General features: G+C 37.3%; 4 protein-coding genes across 4 annotated transcripts; 3 read left to right on the top strand and 1 right to left on the bottom strand.

Moving 5' to 3' along the window:
- Nucleotides 1-758: 758 nt before the first annotated feature.
- On the top strand, nt 759-2,918 carry LOC113321343. The gene is made up of 3 exons (XM_026569233.1): nt 759-895; nt 2,250-2,357; nt 2,473-2,918. Exons 1-3 carry the CDS (start codon nt 833-835, stop codon nt 2,692-2,694), a joined length of 393 nt encoding a protein of 130 aa, XP_026425018.1. The 5' UTR covers nt 759-832; the 3' UTR covers nt 2,695-2,918.
- A 729-nt stretch (nt 2,919-3,647) lies between these two features.
- Nucleotides 3,648-6,280, top strand: LOC113324407 (putative E3 ubiquitin-protein ligase LIN). Its single transcript, XM_026572725.1, has 6 exons — nt 3,648-3,717; nt 3,801-5,551; nt 5,655-5,903; nt 5,996-6,023; nt 6,176-6,183; nt 6,272-6,280. The coding sequence occupies exons 2-6, from the start codon at nt 3,827-3,829 to the stop codon at nt 6,278-6,280; spliced, it is 2,019 nt and encodes a 672-aa protein (XP_026428510.1). The 5' UTR covers nt 3,648-3,717; nt 3,801-3,826.
- LOC113323909 (putative E3 ubiquitin-protein ligase LIN-1) lies at nt 5,838-8,415 on the top strand. The gene is made up of 5 exons (XM_026572259.1): nt 5,838-6,824; nt 6,938-7,082; nt 7,157-7,420; nt 7,745-8,057; nt 8,172-8,415. Exons 1-5 carry the CDS (start codon nt 6,310-6,312, stop codon nt 8,285-8,287), a joined length of 1,353 nt encoding a protein of 450 aa, XP_026428044.1. The 5' UTR covers nt 5,838-6,309; the 3' UTR covers nt 8,288-8,415.
- Nucleotides 8,416-8,795: 380 nt separating this feature from the next.
- LOC113323615 lies at nt 8,796-9,703 on the bottom strand. The gene is made up of 2 exons (XM_026571936.1): nt 9,500-9,703; nt 8,796-9,222 (listed from the first exon to the last, which is right to left on the bottom strand). Exons 1-2 carry the CDS (start codon nt 9,640-9,642, stop codon nt 8,982-8,984), a joined length of 384 nt encoding a protein of 127 aa, XP_026427721.1. The 5' UTR covers nt 9,643-9,703; the 3' UTR covers nt 8,796-8,981.
- Nucleotides 9,704-14,015: the final 4,312 nt, after the last annotated feature.

The raw sequence follows: 14,015 nt of genomic DNA, 5'->3' as shown, positions 1-14,015 counted from the left end.
ATGCTAATCATCATTCCAAATTCACATTTAGGATCGACGTATATCCTTAAGAGATCGGTTGAATATAAGCAAAGACTCGATCTTAAAAATGTGGAAAAAAATCAAAAATTCTACACTAAAACGATGAGAACGTTAAATTGATTACGAATCTCTGTTCTAATTTCAAATCAGATCTATGAACTGAAAAAGAAATAAGAGATTTTGGTTTTTATAAACCCAAAATTGAAATATCCAGAACAATTTATTTTGAAAGAACAATATACCTATAATCAAAATCAGAGAGATTAGAAAAGAGTCTTATCTTTTTCATATTTCATATACCTAGAATCAAAATCAATATGTACTAATTTGAAATGAGAACAACGACGATTTACCATTATCGACTCCTCCGGATTTAGTTTGTAGAGAGAGTTGGAATCTCTGGTTTTTTTTCATCAATCTCCATCGCCATCACCAGAGCTCTCCAATTTGTGAAGAACGAACTGATAAAACTGAATTAGATTTGACTAAAAGGGTTGTTTAGGCATTTCGAAAACTACACATCATAAATTCCACACGTATTTGGACCAACGATTAAAATATTTGGTCCAAAAATAATTATTTTAGTGTTGGACTACACACTAAACTGTTCTTTCTAAACTGGATTAACCAGTAATTCCTAGAATTCTAAGACCAGATGTACTAGCTGTCGGGGTTGGTTTCAGGTAAAACCCGAACCGATCCGGCCATGTGCAGCTCTAACGAGGATATAAGCTGGATCCATTAACGCACTTTGACCCGAGTTATTCCTATCGGAGGAGATAGAGAGAGAAAGACCAAACAAATCATTAGCATGTCTGGCGAGGGAAATTCAGATGCTCAGCTCTTTCAGGTTCTCTCCCATCTTCTTCAACAGGTACTACCGATAGCACACTTTCCATTTTACTCTTATTCTTCTTTTCCTGCACCTGATTCAATTATTTTGAACGATGAATTTCTATAATGAAATAAACTGTATGATTAATCCTTGTAAATTGTTCTGATGAATATTCCAATACACAACAAGTAGGACATGTTTTCACAGCTCCGACAATTGCTGATTCTTTGGCTGAATCAAAGATGATTTGTTTTGTTTTTTTGATAAATCTGTGATCTGAATTTTCCAAAACTTGAAGCGTATAGATGGATTTTCAATTTTTCCATTTAAATGTCTACTTCTACATGTAAACTTCTGACAAGGGTTTTACCGGCTTCTTGTTCGTATTTTTCCCTTCAGTTTTTTTCAATTACTGAAGTTGATTTTTTGGAGTGTTAGAGAAAATTAAGAAATGTTTCCCAGTTCTCATTTGTGTTCTGTTGGTAAACTTCTGCTTAGCATTAAATTGTGCTTATATTTATTCCAACTGGTGGGGAAATCTCTGTGGATTAACTCCCAATTTCTGTTTAATTTCTCCGTGTTAATCTGAGATAAACAATGATTGAGATTGAATTGGTCTTTTCCAACCAATGTCTACTTTTATGCTCCAACTGTTTTAGCATACTCCATTGCAAGAAACAGTAGGAAGATACTTGAAGTCCACATTAGTTCAGTCCTTTAAATGTCTTATTTGAGTGAAGAATATCTGACTATGCATTAATCAGTGCCCAAATTTATGCGGCTTTTGGTTATGGGAATGCTTTCATTTTTTGTTTGTGGTTAGAAATGTTTGAATAAATAAGATTCTGCACAAGTTTTGCTATATTTGTGCATTGTAATTATGACCTCTCGCATAAGATGAGAAATATCTCGCAAAGTATTGTTTGCAGGGACATGTGCAGTATAAAGATTAAAAGTTTAATGTGACGCCGCAAACGTGGATGAAATTTCTATTTTCCGTCCAAAACTATCTTTCATGAATTTCTAAACATGGAGTCCATATCCCCTCCTTTTGGTTCCTTTCCTTAGTAAACCGCAACCGATGCGGCTTCCAAATTGATGGAAATTATTAATGACAGTTTCTCTTCACTTCCTAGACTGATAAACCAGCATTTTTCCAATATCAAAGCATTTCTGCACAAGAGGCAGGGTAGGCCAAGACCCTCCATACCTTTTCATGAATTAATACAAAATTAAGTACTGGGAAACTGTCAGCATTTCTGCATGCTCACATACATGGGTGTCAAGCTAGTCATCAGTGTCATGCCCGCATCTTTGATTCTATGAACCGTGTTTTTTTATTACACACCTGGTTTCCATGATAATTCTCTTAATATTTGGTATGATGGTGTAGGTGGAGTCCCTTACCAATCAAGAAGAAGTTGAGCTACGCACAAAAATTGAAGCACTTGGGTTAGAGGTTACCAAAGTTCCAAAAAAACCCGCAGGAACTATGGATGAGGTACTCTTGAGGTTTATGTTCTGATCAATTCTGTATGGGAACGACTATATTGTCTAGGGTATAAAAATCCCTGACTGTTAATTTGGTTTCCATGTTGGAATTTTTTGTTTCACAGTTGGAGATTGCTAAAGAATTAGACAAGCTATCAGCAAAGTTAGATGATGTGGATGAGATGATAACTTCCGCTATAGCTGAAGATCCACAGGTACAAACGCTTCTTAGTAGCACAGCTGATTTGTGGATGCCAGTAATCACAGCTACTTCTGAAGAAAGGCGTAAGTTTACTGTGTCAATTGAAGAAAGCTCCTGTAAAACTCAAGGGAAGATTTCTGATTGAGTTTATTCATATAAACTTCTCGTTTTTATTCGTTTCTTTTCATTTTTCTATATTGAAATTATAAATGTCTGGTATTGAGGTAGAGGGAGGATAGTCTGAAAGTGTAATTTGCAGAAGATGCAGTAGTTCTAGATAAGTTGAATAATAACATTGTGATTAATGTTAGAGGCTGAACAACGCAAAGCTTAAAAATTGAAAATTCATGATTTAGTTTGAGATTGTCATCCATGTCACGCTTGCTTATTATTTCCCCCCCTTTTTATCCTAGAAAATTGTTATGTATTCCATCTAGTACCGCCAGCAAAACTGCAATTAAGATCTCCACATTGCACAGGCATGGTCTCACAAGGCAAGAACCTTTGAAATTCCTAAAGTGCTTCACTTCGGCATTTATAAGCCCTTTGTGGAAACCATCTAAAAATGACTGCGATGACAACAATCATTTTAATGAGGTCAAATGCATGCCCAAACCAATCCAGGCGGTGGGAAAGCATGATAAAGAAAGAATGACGCTAATTGTCTCTGAAATGCATTGCCAGATGCATAAACTGACGTTGAATTTACATTTGGCAGCACCGGACATTAGTTACAGTAGTTTGCCGTCCAAATAAATTACAGTGGTTATCTTACTTGAGGTATTTAAAACTGAAAGAAAGACTAGTTAAACTGATTAACGAAGACGGCAGTTGAAACAGTTGATGGCCTGCAATATAACGTAACAACAAAAATAACCAACTGAAAAGACGGTCCATAAGCTTGATTCGCCCTGCAGATCCCACGCTCACTTGTCAGCTTCTGTTTTGTCACACTCTCTACTTTGTTAAGGTATCTTGTTCTCGTTCTCTTGTTCTCCTTCATTCACTGAAAATCCAACGGAAGTTTGTTTTTATCCGCTCTTTCAAGATAGAAGAAATTCCAACTTGTTTATCAGATAACAATGTCCACTTGGAATGGCCAGGGCTTGTTACTTTCCTAAAAACTCAGAGCTTCATTGATATACATGTTGTGTAAGCTTAATTAGAGGTATGTGGCGAGTTGTTTAATTAACTTGTAACTTGTTCAACTGAAAAAATTCTGACTTAGTTTTTTATTTTGTTATTGTTCAGAAATTGAAAGTGTGGGAGAAAGCAAAATGTCGTCGCCTTCTCTGGAAGATCTACTTTCAGAAGAGGGTTTCAAAAGCAGAAAGTCGAAGATGAAATCTAGATTATCATTTGGATCAAAAGCTGTGAGTATGCCGCTTTATTTGGATAATGACAACAATCAACTAGGTTCTTCAGCATCATCTAATAAAAAGAATAACAAAATCAAAACAGAAAGAACAAGGTCTGATATGTCGAGGTATAGGCCTAGAAGTGATTACACAAGTAATCAGGAAAGTAGAACCGCAAAGCCTTTGGACTATTTAGTAGTTAAAAGTGAAAGAACTAAGGAAATGAAAGGAAAAGATAAAGAAATAGTAGAGATATTTGATGAGATGGATTCCTATAATGAAATACAAAGACTAGAGAATGAGGTTGTTAATGAACGACGTCGAAGTGATGTTAGAGAAAGTGATAGAATTAAAGATAAACTTTCTCATAAGTTGCCAAGGGAGAATGGGAAAGGGAAGGAGAGGGAAAGATATTCAAATGGTTTTGGAGAAAGGCAAAAATACAAAGATAATAATAAGTCTAATAAAATTCTTAATGCAGATATGGCTTCTAGTGATTCTTATGAGAAAAACATGAATGCACATGAAAGTTTAAGGATTTACAGTAAATCTAGTAGAGCTTCACAAAATGGAAAAACTCTTGAAAAGGTTTGGAGCGGAAAGCATAGTGATTCCGCTCAACCAGTTTCCGAACCTGCACTTGATGAAGCTGCAATTCAAGCTGTAGTTTCAATCTTAAATGGTCATATCAAACATTTTCTCAAAGATAAGAATTTTCGAGAAACACTTCGTCAGAACTGCTTTACTTGCCTTCACTCGATAAAGCTAGAGGAAGAACCTAATGCTGACAACAAAGCAATTAGTAGTCTTGAACAAGCAATTGCAACAGTAGAAAGAGTTGTCAAGGAGTATGCAAACGTAAATGAATTGAAAAAAGCTTCCTTACAGTTGAGTTTCATTACGAGTTTAAAATCAACTGAGTTAGAAGATGGGTATACATCCCGGTTTCCGAATTCGGAGTTGTCAGCTTGTGCCCATATCTATCTCAGTGTGATTTATAAAATACAAGAGAAAGACCGGATTTCAGCTAAACATTTACTTCAAGTTTTTTGTGATTCACCCTCTCAAGCAAGGAAGGCCCTGTTACCTGGATTGTGGGAATATCTCTTTCTTCCTCATCTTTCACATCTCAATGTATGGTATGACAAAGAAGAGAGATCTTTAGCTGATACTTCGAGTGCTGAGAAGAAAAAAAAACAACTTCGAAAAGTGTACAACGAAACACTAGATTCTGGTACTTACCAGTTGGCAACTTACTATAAGGATTGGCTTACAGGAAGAATTAAGACCCCATTATTTCCCTGTATTCAAATTCCTTCTATTTCTGTTCGTGGAGTTTCAGGAGGAGGTTCACATGGAAGTTCATCACAACTGGGTAGTCCAGTAAGTTCTGTTTCATCTCAGCCTATGGTTAGCAAAAGACTATATGGATCTGTGTTTGGCTTTTCGAACAAAATGGAAGGTGAATTTGAAGCGGAAGATAGAGAAGAGCAAGAGAGCTTCAAAAGCTGCTTGACAGTCGTCGAAGTTGTTGCGGATAAAGATGGAACAGAAACATTATATTCTCCTGAACACGAAAAGTATAGCAACCAGCTTGTTGAAGAACTTCCTGCTAAGTTCACAGATGTAGATACAACAAGTCAGGTACATAGTAAAACTAGTTTATTTTTCTTATAGTTTAGGGGTGATTTCCTCGTATCTTTTTGGATCAGCAGTGGTTTTCTCTAATTAAAACAATAAACTGCAGGCAGAAGACGAAGGACTATTACCAGCTATTGCTAAACTTCAGAGATCCCACAGAACGAGTGCTCCAAGGGAAAAAGATCCAGAGGACGAAGTAAGTATTACCTCAACTAGACAAAGACTTCCACACAAAAAGGTGAGCGAACTTATCCTCAAGAAGCTGGCGGCATCTGTCTTCCAACAGCAGCAGACTGAGAGCTTTAATGATTCCACTACTTACAAGGACATGCCAATGAATGATTCTCACGAATATGTATGAATGTATTAAGTCCTCCTTTTGTTCTCAACTACTTAATTCGAAGTTCTGACATTGTTTTCTTTATATGTTTCCCTCTCTGAATGCAGATAGGCAACACGAATTCCTGTTTAGAAGGTGAGAAAAATAAAAGCTTAAGAATACATATCTCTAGTGTTGGCCAACTCTTACGCATCATCAATTGCTTGTATTTATTTTCGTAATGGCGACTCCAATAACTGCCAAAACTTTCCAGAAAGACTGCTAATGTTGACATTTTCTCAGTGCAGGGCAGTATGTAAACGATGAATATTTTGGGGAAGAATCCTTCTTCTCTAGCATTCCTGAAGATTTTATCTGCCCTTTCACTGGAGAGTTGTTTGAAGAGCCGGTAACCCTGGAGACTGGTCAAACTTTTGATCGAATGGCAATCAAAGAATGGTTTGATCAAGGACATAAGACATGCCCAGTGACAGGACGGACCTTAAAATGTCATACTTTGCCAACCACTAGCTTTGTGTTAAAACGTGCAATTGATCACTGGAAATCAGAACATCGTAGGAATCTCCTGGCCTCTGCGTGCCAAATTGAGGGAAACCAGTCAGCACATGAAATTAGATCCACAGATGAAAGAGCAATTCTGGTACTAGAACAACTTCTCTTTTGTTCAACAGCAGAGGACAGATGTGCAAGTGTCAAACATCTGATCTCTCTTGGAGGTCTGCAATATCTAACTCAACGATTTGAATTGGGAAAGTTGGACGAGAAAACACACATTGCTGCACTTCTATCTTGTTGTATTGAATCGGATGGAGGTTGCAGAAACTACTTAGCTAAAAGCCTTAACAAGGCGTGTCTTTCAGAGCTCCTTTACAACAAGCAAGTTAGGTCAAAAACAAATGGAATGCTGCTGCTAACTGAACTGATTTGCCTAAACAGGTTAACAAATTTCACTTTTCAGTTCACAATAAATAGACTCAAATTTCCTGAACTTCGAGGTTTGTTCTAGGTTTGTTACTTCAATTTTATGCTGCCTTATTTGCGAATTACAGGAGAACAGAGATAACAGCTTTCCTCGTTAGCTTGAAGAAAGAGGGAACCATGAACATCATGCATGTTTTGCTTGTGTACCTTCAGTGCTGCTTGCCTGATCAAAAACCTCTGGCTGCTGTGCTTCTGTTGCATTTAGATCTTATGGTATGCTCTCAAAATAAATATGACGAATACGTAGTCTTTGAACCTATATCAAGAAATAATCTGATATGTTTCAGGTAACACCTCAAAAACATAGCATATACAGGGAGGAGGCTGTTGATAGTATTGCAGTGGCTTTAAAGAGCAGCTTAACGAATGAAAAAATTCGAAAGAACTGTTGCAAAGCTCTTTTGATTTTAGGTGGGAAATTCCCTCTTTCTGGAGAGTTATTGACAGAAAGTTGGTGCCTAAGGCAAGCAGGATTCTACGATCAAGACTCCAAAACCAACTCTCTTGGCAATGTTGAAGATTGTCTCTCAATAGATAAAACTATACCATTGGTATGTCCATTAAATTTTGAGCGCATATACCTTCATCTCTTGTATCAGCTCCCTTTGCAAGTTCGAAGACATGATTATTTTGTCTGACCACTATTATAACCAGGGGTGAACTTCACTTTAGAACTTGTTTGGGATAGAAACAGTTTTAGGAGTTGGTTCTAAATGAACAAGTTCTAATTTTGAGATACGGTTCAACCATTACTCTGAAGTTCACCTAAAAACAAAACTTTGTGAACCCTGGGAAACTGCAAGAAATTGAGAAACTGCAACAGTGATTAGGTGTTTAACTGTCAAAAAATTTCTTACTATGAATACTTATTTCAGGAAGAAGACGAACTAAAGACAACAGAAGACTGGTGGAAGAATTTGGCATCATTACTACTTGGCAATGGCAACAAGTCATTTCTGGAGATCATTTCCAAATGTTTGGGGTCTAAAAATTTGTATCTGGTGAGAACATGTCTGATCACTGTAACGTGGATGAGCCATGCACTTGGTTTACTGCCAGACATAGACTTTCATCTCGCTGCATTTTCAGCCCTCCTCCCTCAGCTGAAACAGATACTGTTGAATGACGGGAGTATTGAACACAAAGTTCTTGCTTCCACATCTCTACTTAATTTCACTAAAATTACAGGTCAGCCTGCTTCTTTTGTGTGGATAATTCTCTACTTACTGTGCTAACCTGGGAGGTTCTATTTTTCTTTTGACTCTTGATCAGATTTTCTCACTACTTTTTATGTCTGTACAGAATGTCGGATGCTACTGATGACAATTGGAGAAGAGATTTTGGTTTCACTACAGAGTCTTGCAGGAGTGACTTGGACTTCTAAACAACTCTTTCAAATTATTTCAGGGGAAAGCTAATAGCTTTCATGGGAAAAAGAAATCCAAGGAGAGTTCCTTTCTTGTAACACTACTTCTATATATGGTCTGAAAATCTGTATTATGATTAGATATGGACATCATTAAGGAATACCAAACCTAATAAACATTTTGAGATAAAATTCCAATGAAAAAAAGAAGTCAAGGAGATAAGAAAACTGAAATGAGAAAATTACAAAAGCCGATGAAGCTCAAGTTGGCACTGCAGGTTCCATTTCATACCAGTGCTAGTAAGACTTAAAGGATTTTGTTTGATGTTCCTAGCAAAACTTGTTCTGTTTCAGGTGTAAGACCCTATTCGATGGCCATGGTCTGCACTGACGGGACATACCATAAACGGATATACCTTTTCTTATTAGGATACATTATTGAAAGGGTATGTTAATTGCTTGTGGTAGAGTAGACACTAAAGAGTTATGTTGGTAAGAAAGTTGAATTACTAGAAAGACAAAGAGGGACGCAAGATGTTAGAACGACTGGCACAGTGTCAGGGGACTAAACTCTCTACTTTATAAAAAGTGAATTGCGTTAAAGGGAAAGATGCAACTCTTTTGTCATACATGCCTTATGCTAGTAATCTAAGATTCCAAGTAGAAGAAGATACATTTATTTCACAAATTACAAAGCCTACTAATAGATTTTCTACATGGATTCCAGGAATTGAAGAATCCACTGGTTATTTAGATGGTGCTACGGTCACAATTAAACTGATAAGCCAAGTCACAATAGAGCCAAGAACCCAAAAGACTAATAAAAGCACTAGAAAACCTGCCAAGATGGTCAGTATAGGAGGACCTTTGTTGCCACTGGTATCACTCCCTTCAGATTTGTCCTTCACAATGTCCCCTCCTTCAGATGGTTGAGCAAATAAAATAGGAATTCTTCTCTTCTTCATCCATTTTGTGACATTGTCAACTCTGAACAAGAACAGTTTGGTAGGACGTTAATGCATAAGAAAGAGGAACCAGTAACGTAGCAAAAGTACACAAAATTTAAATTTCCCCTCATTTCTAAGGAGAAAAATCAAAGAGAAAGTAGAGCACTTAAAACCCTAAAATCAATGTCAGTCACATTGGGTATGATATATCTAACAAAAGCAACCTAGATGTATGTACAAAAGGCAAAAGCCCTAACAGTATAGCATGGAGAGATGTGAATCAGAAAATCTTTAAGTTTCAAGAATATCTAATCTACCTGAAGCTTAGATGAGTAGAAGAAATGTTTCCGCCAATTCTACAAACCGAAATGGGGGAGATTTCAGGCTTCGAGATTGATTGATGGAATCTCAAAAAAGATTTGCTTCTCGGAGGAGCGGATAAATGAGTAGCCAGTGCCATGCTTTTTCTGTCGAGTGACAGTGTTGGCTTTCTCTCAACCCTCGGCGCAGATGTGCGAAGAGATCACATAAATGTACTTGACGCCGCGTGGCATCCACCTAACGATTAAAAAACGAAACCTTTCGCAGGGGCTCCGCCTCCAAATATCGGGTCTTGAGGGCTCACAAGATGATAAAATCGGGTTATGAAATAATAGTCAACAAAATCCTATATCCAACTATTTTTTGTAATGGCTAAAATGCCTTTCATGGACCATGAATTATAAAATTAAAGTTATTATCTTCTCCTTCTCATTTCATTCATAAATCATGATAAAGATAATGCTCATATACAAAAAACTAAATATATTATCTTCTCCTTCTCTTTTCATTCATAAATCATGATGAAAATGGTGATCATAAGAGAAAACCCTACTATTCTTCTTTCTCTCTTTTACGTCGCGATGAAGATGACGATCACAAAAAGAAAAAACTAAGAAAAGTCATCACTTATTTTGCTTTTGAAAACCCCCAAGTTCGAACCGTAAGCTAACCTACAATGAGGAAACTTCAATCGAACCAACCGTAGGTAGAAGTTATATTATGGAAGTATGATTTTTTCAAATCATAGGATTTTTGAACCTAGAATATACAATTTGGAAATTAAGAACTCCAAACTGTAGATGACTTACGGCTGGGAAACCAAACCGTAGGCATTGTCTACGGTTTGAAACCAAGTCGTAGACAATGCCTACGGTTGGGAAAATTCATACTTCCAAATCATAGACATTTCTGAAACTGTTTTTTTCAAAAACCTAATTCGACCGATTCCACCTATCCATGCATTAAAACCAATGAAATAAGATGAGTTTTTTGATTTTTACCTTATTAAAGTCATTGCGGGTGGATTAAGTGGTGTTAATCGATAATGAAATATTTTGAGAATTGACGATTAATCGAAGAAATAGGCGATGGACGTGATGGGGAAGAGGATAATGGAAGAGTTAAAAGGAGACGAATGAAAACAAATTAGTTTTAGGTTTCAATATTAAAAGGTTAAGGGTATTTTAATATTTTTTTATGAATTAGGTCCCCTTATTTTCACTGTAGGATATTTGAATCCTTAGGAACCCTCAAAACTCTTTTCTTGGTGCCCCTATAATAGGTTTCTAGAAAAAACCCGGAGGGTGATTGGCCCAGAACGAAATTACAATGGAGTGTAGACTGTGTAATTAGACGGTCAAAGAAGAGTTCGAAAATGAGGTATTGGCCTCCTAAAAATCGGAAGCAAATGAAGTACAGTACTCGGAAAAATATTTTCATCTTCGGGAGGAAATTAATTTACCCTTTTTTTAGCTAGGTAGATAGGTAGAGAACAAAACATACCGAGAAAAAAAAATCATAAAATCAAAACAAGAAAGCTAAAAATTACGCTCTTTCATGTAGAGGTGGCAATTATTAACTGCATATTTTACATATATTTAGTGTCGAACCATGCTAGTAATTACTATGTATTCTTGCGAATTATTGTATATTACTCTTGTTTTCTTTTATCTATGTTTTGATAGGTGAATCATCCGAAAAGAAGTGAAAAGAGCTATAAAATTGAAGTCTATAAGTGGAGAAGGTCCAAAGACCAAGTGGAACTCGTTCAAAGTCAGGATTTCTTCCCATCATCTTGAAGAAGACGCGAATACGAAGCGAACGGCGAAATAATTGGGTCACTATGATGTCATATGAAGAAGTTAGGGGCGAAACAATAGTAAGCTGGACTGAAGATGGCTAAGGGGCATCCACTTTAGTAAGGGGTAGACACATTTTCAAAGGAACTGCTAATTACAGTCAGATCCTTTACTTGGGGGAAACAAGGAATTCAAATGATGATTAAGGCACCAGCCATTTGGTTCAGGACTGCTGCCTTCTTCCACACGATTTCTTCTCCGGTTCACGGCCAGTTTCTCTGATTGTGTTTGGGTTCATATGCATGGCTGCTATCATTGGCAGTGGTGATTGATGAGAGGGCAGGGAACGAGGTTAGAGATAGCCGGAGTTGATCTGGTGGTAGTTTTCCGATCGATGGAGCTTGGCAGAGGTAATCGTAATGGTTGATCGGTGATGGGATATGTGCTGCTGCTCGAGTTGCGCAAAGGAGCTCAAGTAAGTCAGAGTTTAGCCGTGATGGCAGGAAAGAACGATGAACAAGGAGGGAAGAGCTCGAGTTAGCAGATGAGACGGGTTGCTGCTACTGGCAATAATGGAAGATGGAGTAAGCTGCGATGACGAGAATGGAGAGGAATGGAGCTGTGATACTCGGTATGTGGTGGATGATCGATAATGGATGATGATCATGTGACGATCAGAAATGGAGTTGAACTTGAGTATGTGGTGGTAGTGACGGCTTGAATGACATGCTGTCATTGATGGAGATGGATTGAGTTTCTCGTCTTGCTGCCATCGCTGATGAGGAGTTCAGGGACGAGAGTTCTGATGGTGTTTAGTTGCTGTTGCCATGAAGCCGGATAACGAGAAAGAGTGATGACTGCTGCCATTTATGGCAGATGAGGATGTTGTCGATGGAAGAACATGGAAGTGATGATGTTGTTGGCTGTGGTCATTGGTTGATCGTGGAATATGGACTGAGTAATTACAGGGATGGAGTTTGGCAGTTCATGGCAGTTGATGAAGAAAGAAAGATTGAGCTCGAGTTATAAAACAAGGAGTTTGGAGCTGTGTTTAATCCTGACTGCAAGATTTATTAATGGCAATGAAGCTGATGAAGCTAAGCAACCTCAGAGAAGAATGGAGAGTTTACTGAGCGATGGTATTGACGAATTCCAGAAGGAGTAAGTTGGTTTTGTTTTCGCTGTTGGAGTTGGAAAAGGAAACAGTGGAGAAGTAAGAAAACTTACAGGAGAGTTCACGGATAGAAGTCTCAGCCGTGATTGAAAAGAAGAAAATTGTGAAAAGTTACAGGGAGATTTACGTATGGGAATTCCTGGCCGTGGGAAAAGAAGAAGAAAATAAGCTGTCAGTTCTACGGAACTGACAAGACAAAAATATATGGGCTGGGCTTTTCCCAGTTAAGCACGACCACCTGAGAGACTCTTGTACACGGCAAGCTTTGGCCGTGACCTTCTAACGGGAATTTGGCCAAGTTTTGGCAACCGATGTAGCACGGGATCGAGCACGGGCATCTCTACTACTTGGATACCTATAAAAGAGACTTTTTAACCTAAATTTTAGATATCTCTACATCTCATAATACACTTTTGTTCTTCATTAAAATTCTAGGGTTTACCCCTTTAGGAGAAACCGAGAAATGGTGTAGTCATGAGAAGCTAAATTTGTTGATTAAGGATGAATTCAATGTTCTAGCGTGAAGCTTTATTAGTTATATAAATCTATTCGGAGTTACATTCACATAATCGTTTATGTTCACTATTTCTAGGGTTTGTGATTGATTAATTAGATTGTTTGGAGTGCACGCTGGATTAGTCTTTTGATCATTTTATTGCTAGTAAAGGGTTAGGATATTTTTTGATATGCGAGCGCTTTGGTATCCGGTTACAGGAGGAACTTTGGGATAGCATTGCGCCAGCTGCTTTCCTACGGTTGGTGATGAATGGTTCTAACGAAGATAGATAAGTATACTAATCCAGTTATCGCTTGGTAACGGAGAAGGATTCCTTTATCATCTTTTTATTATTTGTTTCTTTTTATTTCACTTTTAAACAATCCCCATTTGTTTTGATTTTGCTAATATAAATAACCTATCAATTACACAGCTCTCTGTGAGAACGATCTCTTACTACCGCTATATTACCAGTTATTAATTAATTTGTTGTGGTTACGAAACGCATCAAATTTTGGCGCCGCTGCTGGAGAGCGGTTGTTAATTGATTTGTTATTTGTTTAACTTGTTTTATTTTTTATATTTTGATTTTGATTTTATATTCTTATGAGTCGTCATGTTTCCTTACGGAAATAACATGTACGGAGCACAAGATTACACATACAATAGTGGTAATCAATATGGTTTCCGGTCTCATTCTTATGACAACTACCAACCATCTTATGGGTATTATAAATATCCCACGGAACCTTATGGATATTCTCATACATGTCAACAACCTTATGACGAGCATGTAAGTGAACAATCACAAGGATGAGAGGATATTTATGCTTCTAATCCTATTTCTCCAAGTGTTGCAGAACAAATGTGTACCATGATGGAAGATCTTCATGTGCAAATAAAAAAGTATTATGAAGGATTAGAGCAACGTCAACAAAGTGTTGATCAATCACTCCAAGAACTTCAAGAGGGCATGAACAACTTAAGAATGGATGTGACTCAAATTAAGGAGGAAATGGAGAAAGACGAGCAACTTTTGGAAA

The sequence above is a fragment of the Papaver somniferum genome, chromosome 11 (genome assembly GCF_003573695.1).
Source record: "Papaver somniferum cultivar HN1 chromosome 11, ASM357369v1, whole genome shotgun sequence".
Lineage (NCBI taxonomy): Eukaryota > Viridiplantae > Streptophyta > Magnoliopsida > Ranunculales > Papaveraceae > Papaver > Papaver somniferum.
The sequence above is the reverse complement of the archived record's forward strand: the minus strand, read 5'-3'. Positions and strand labels throughout refer to the sequence as shown.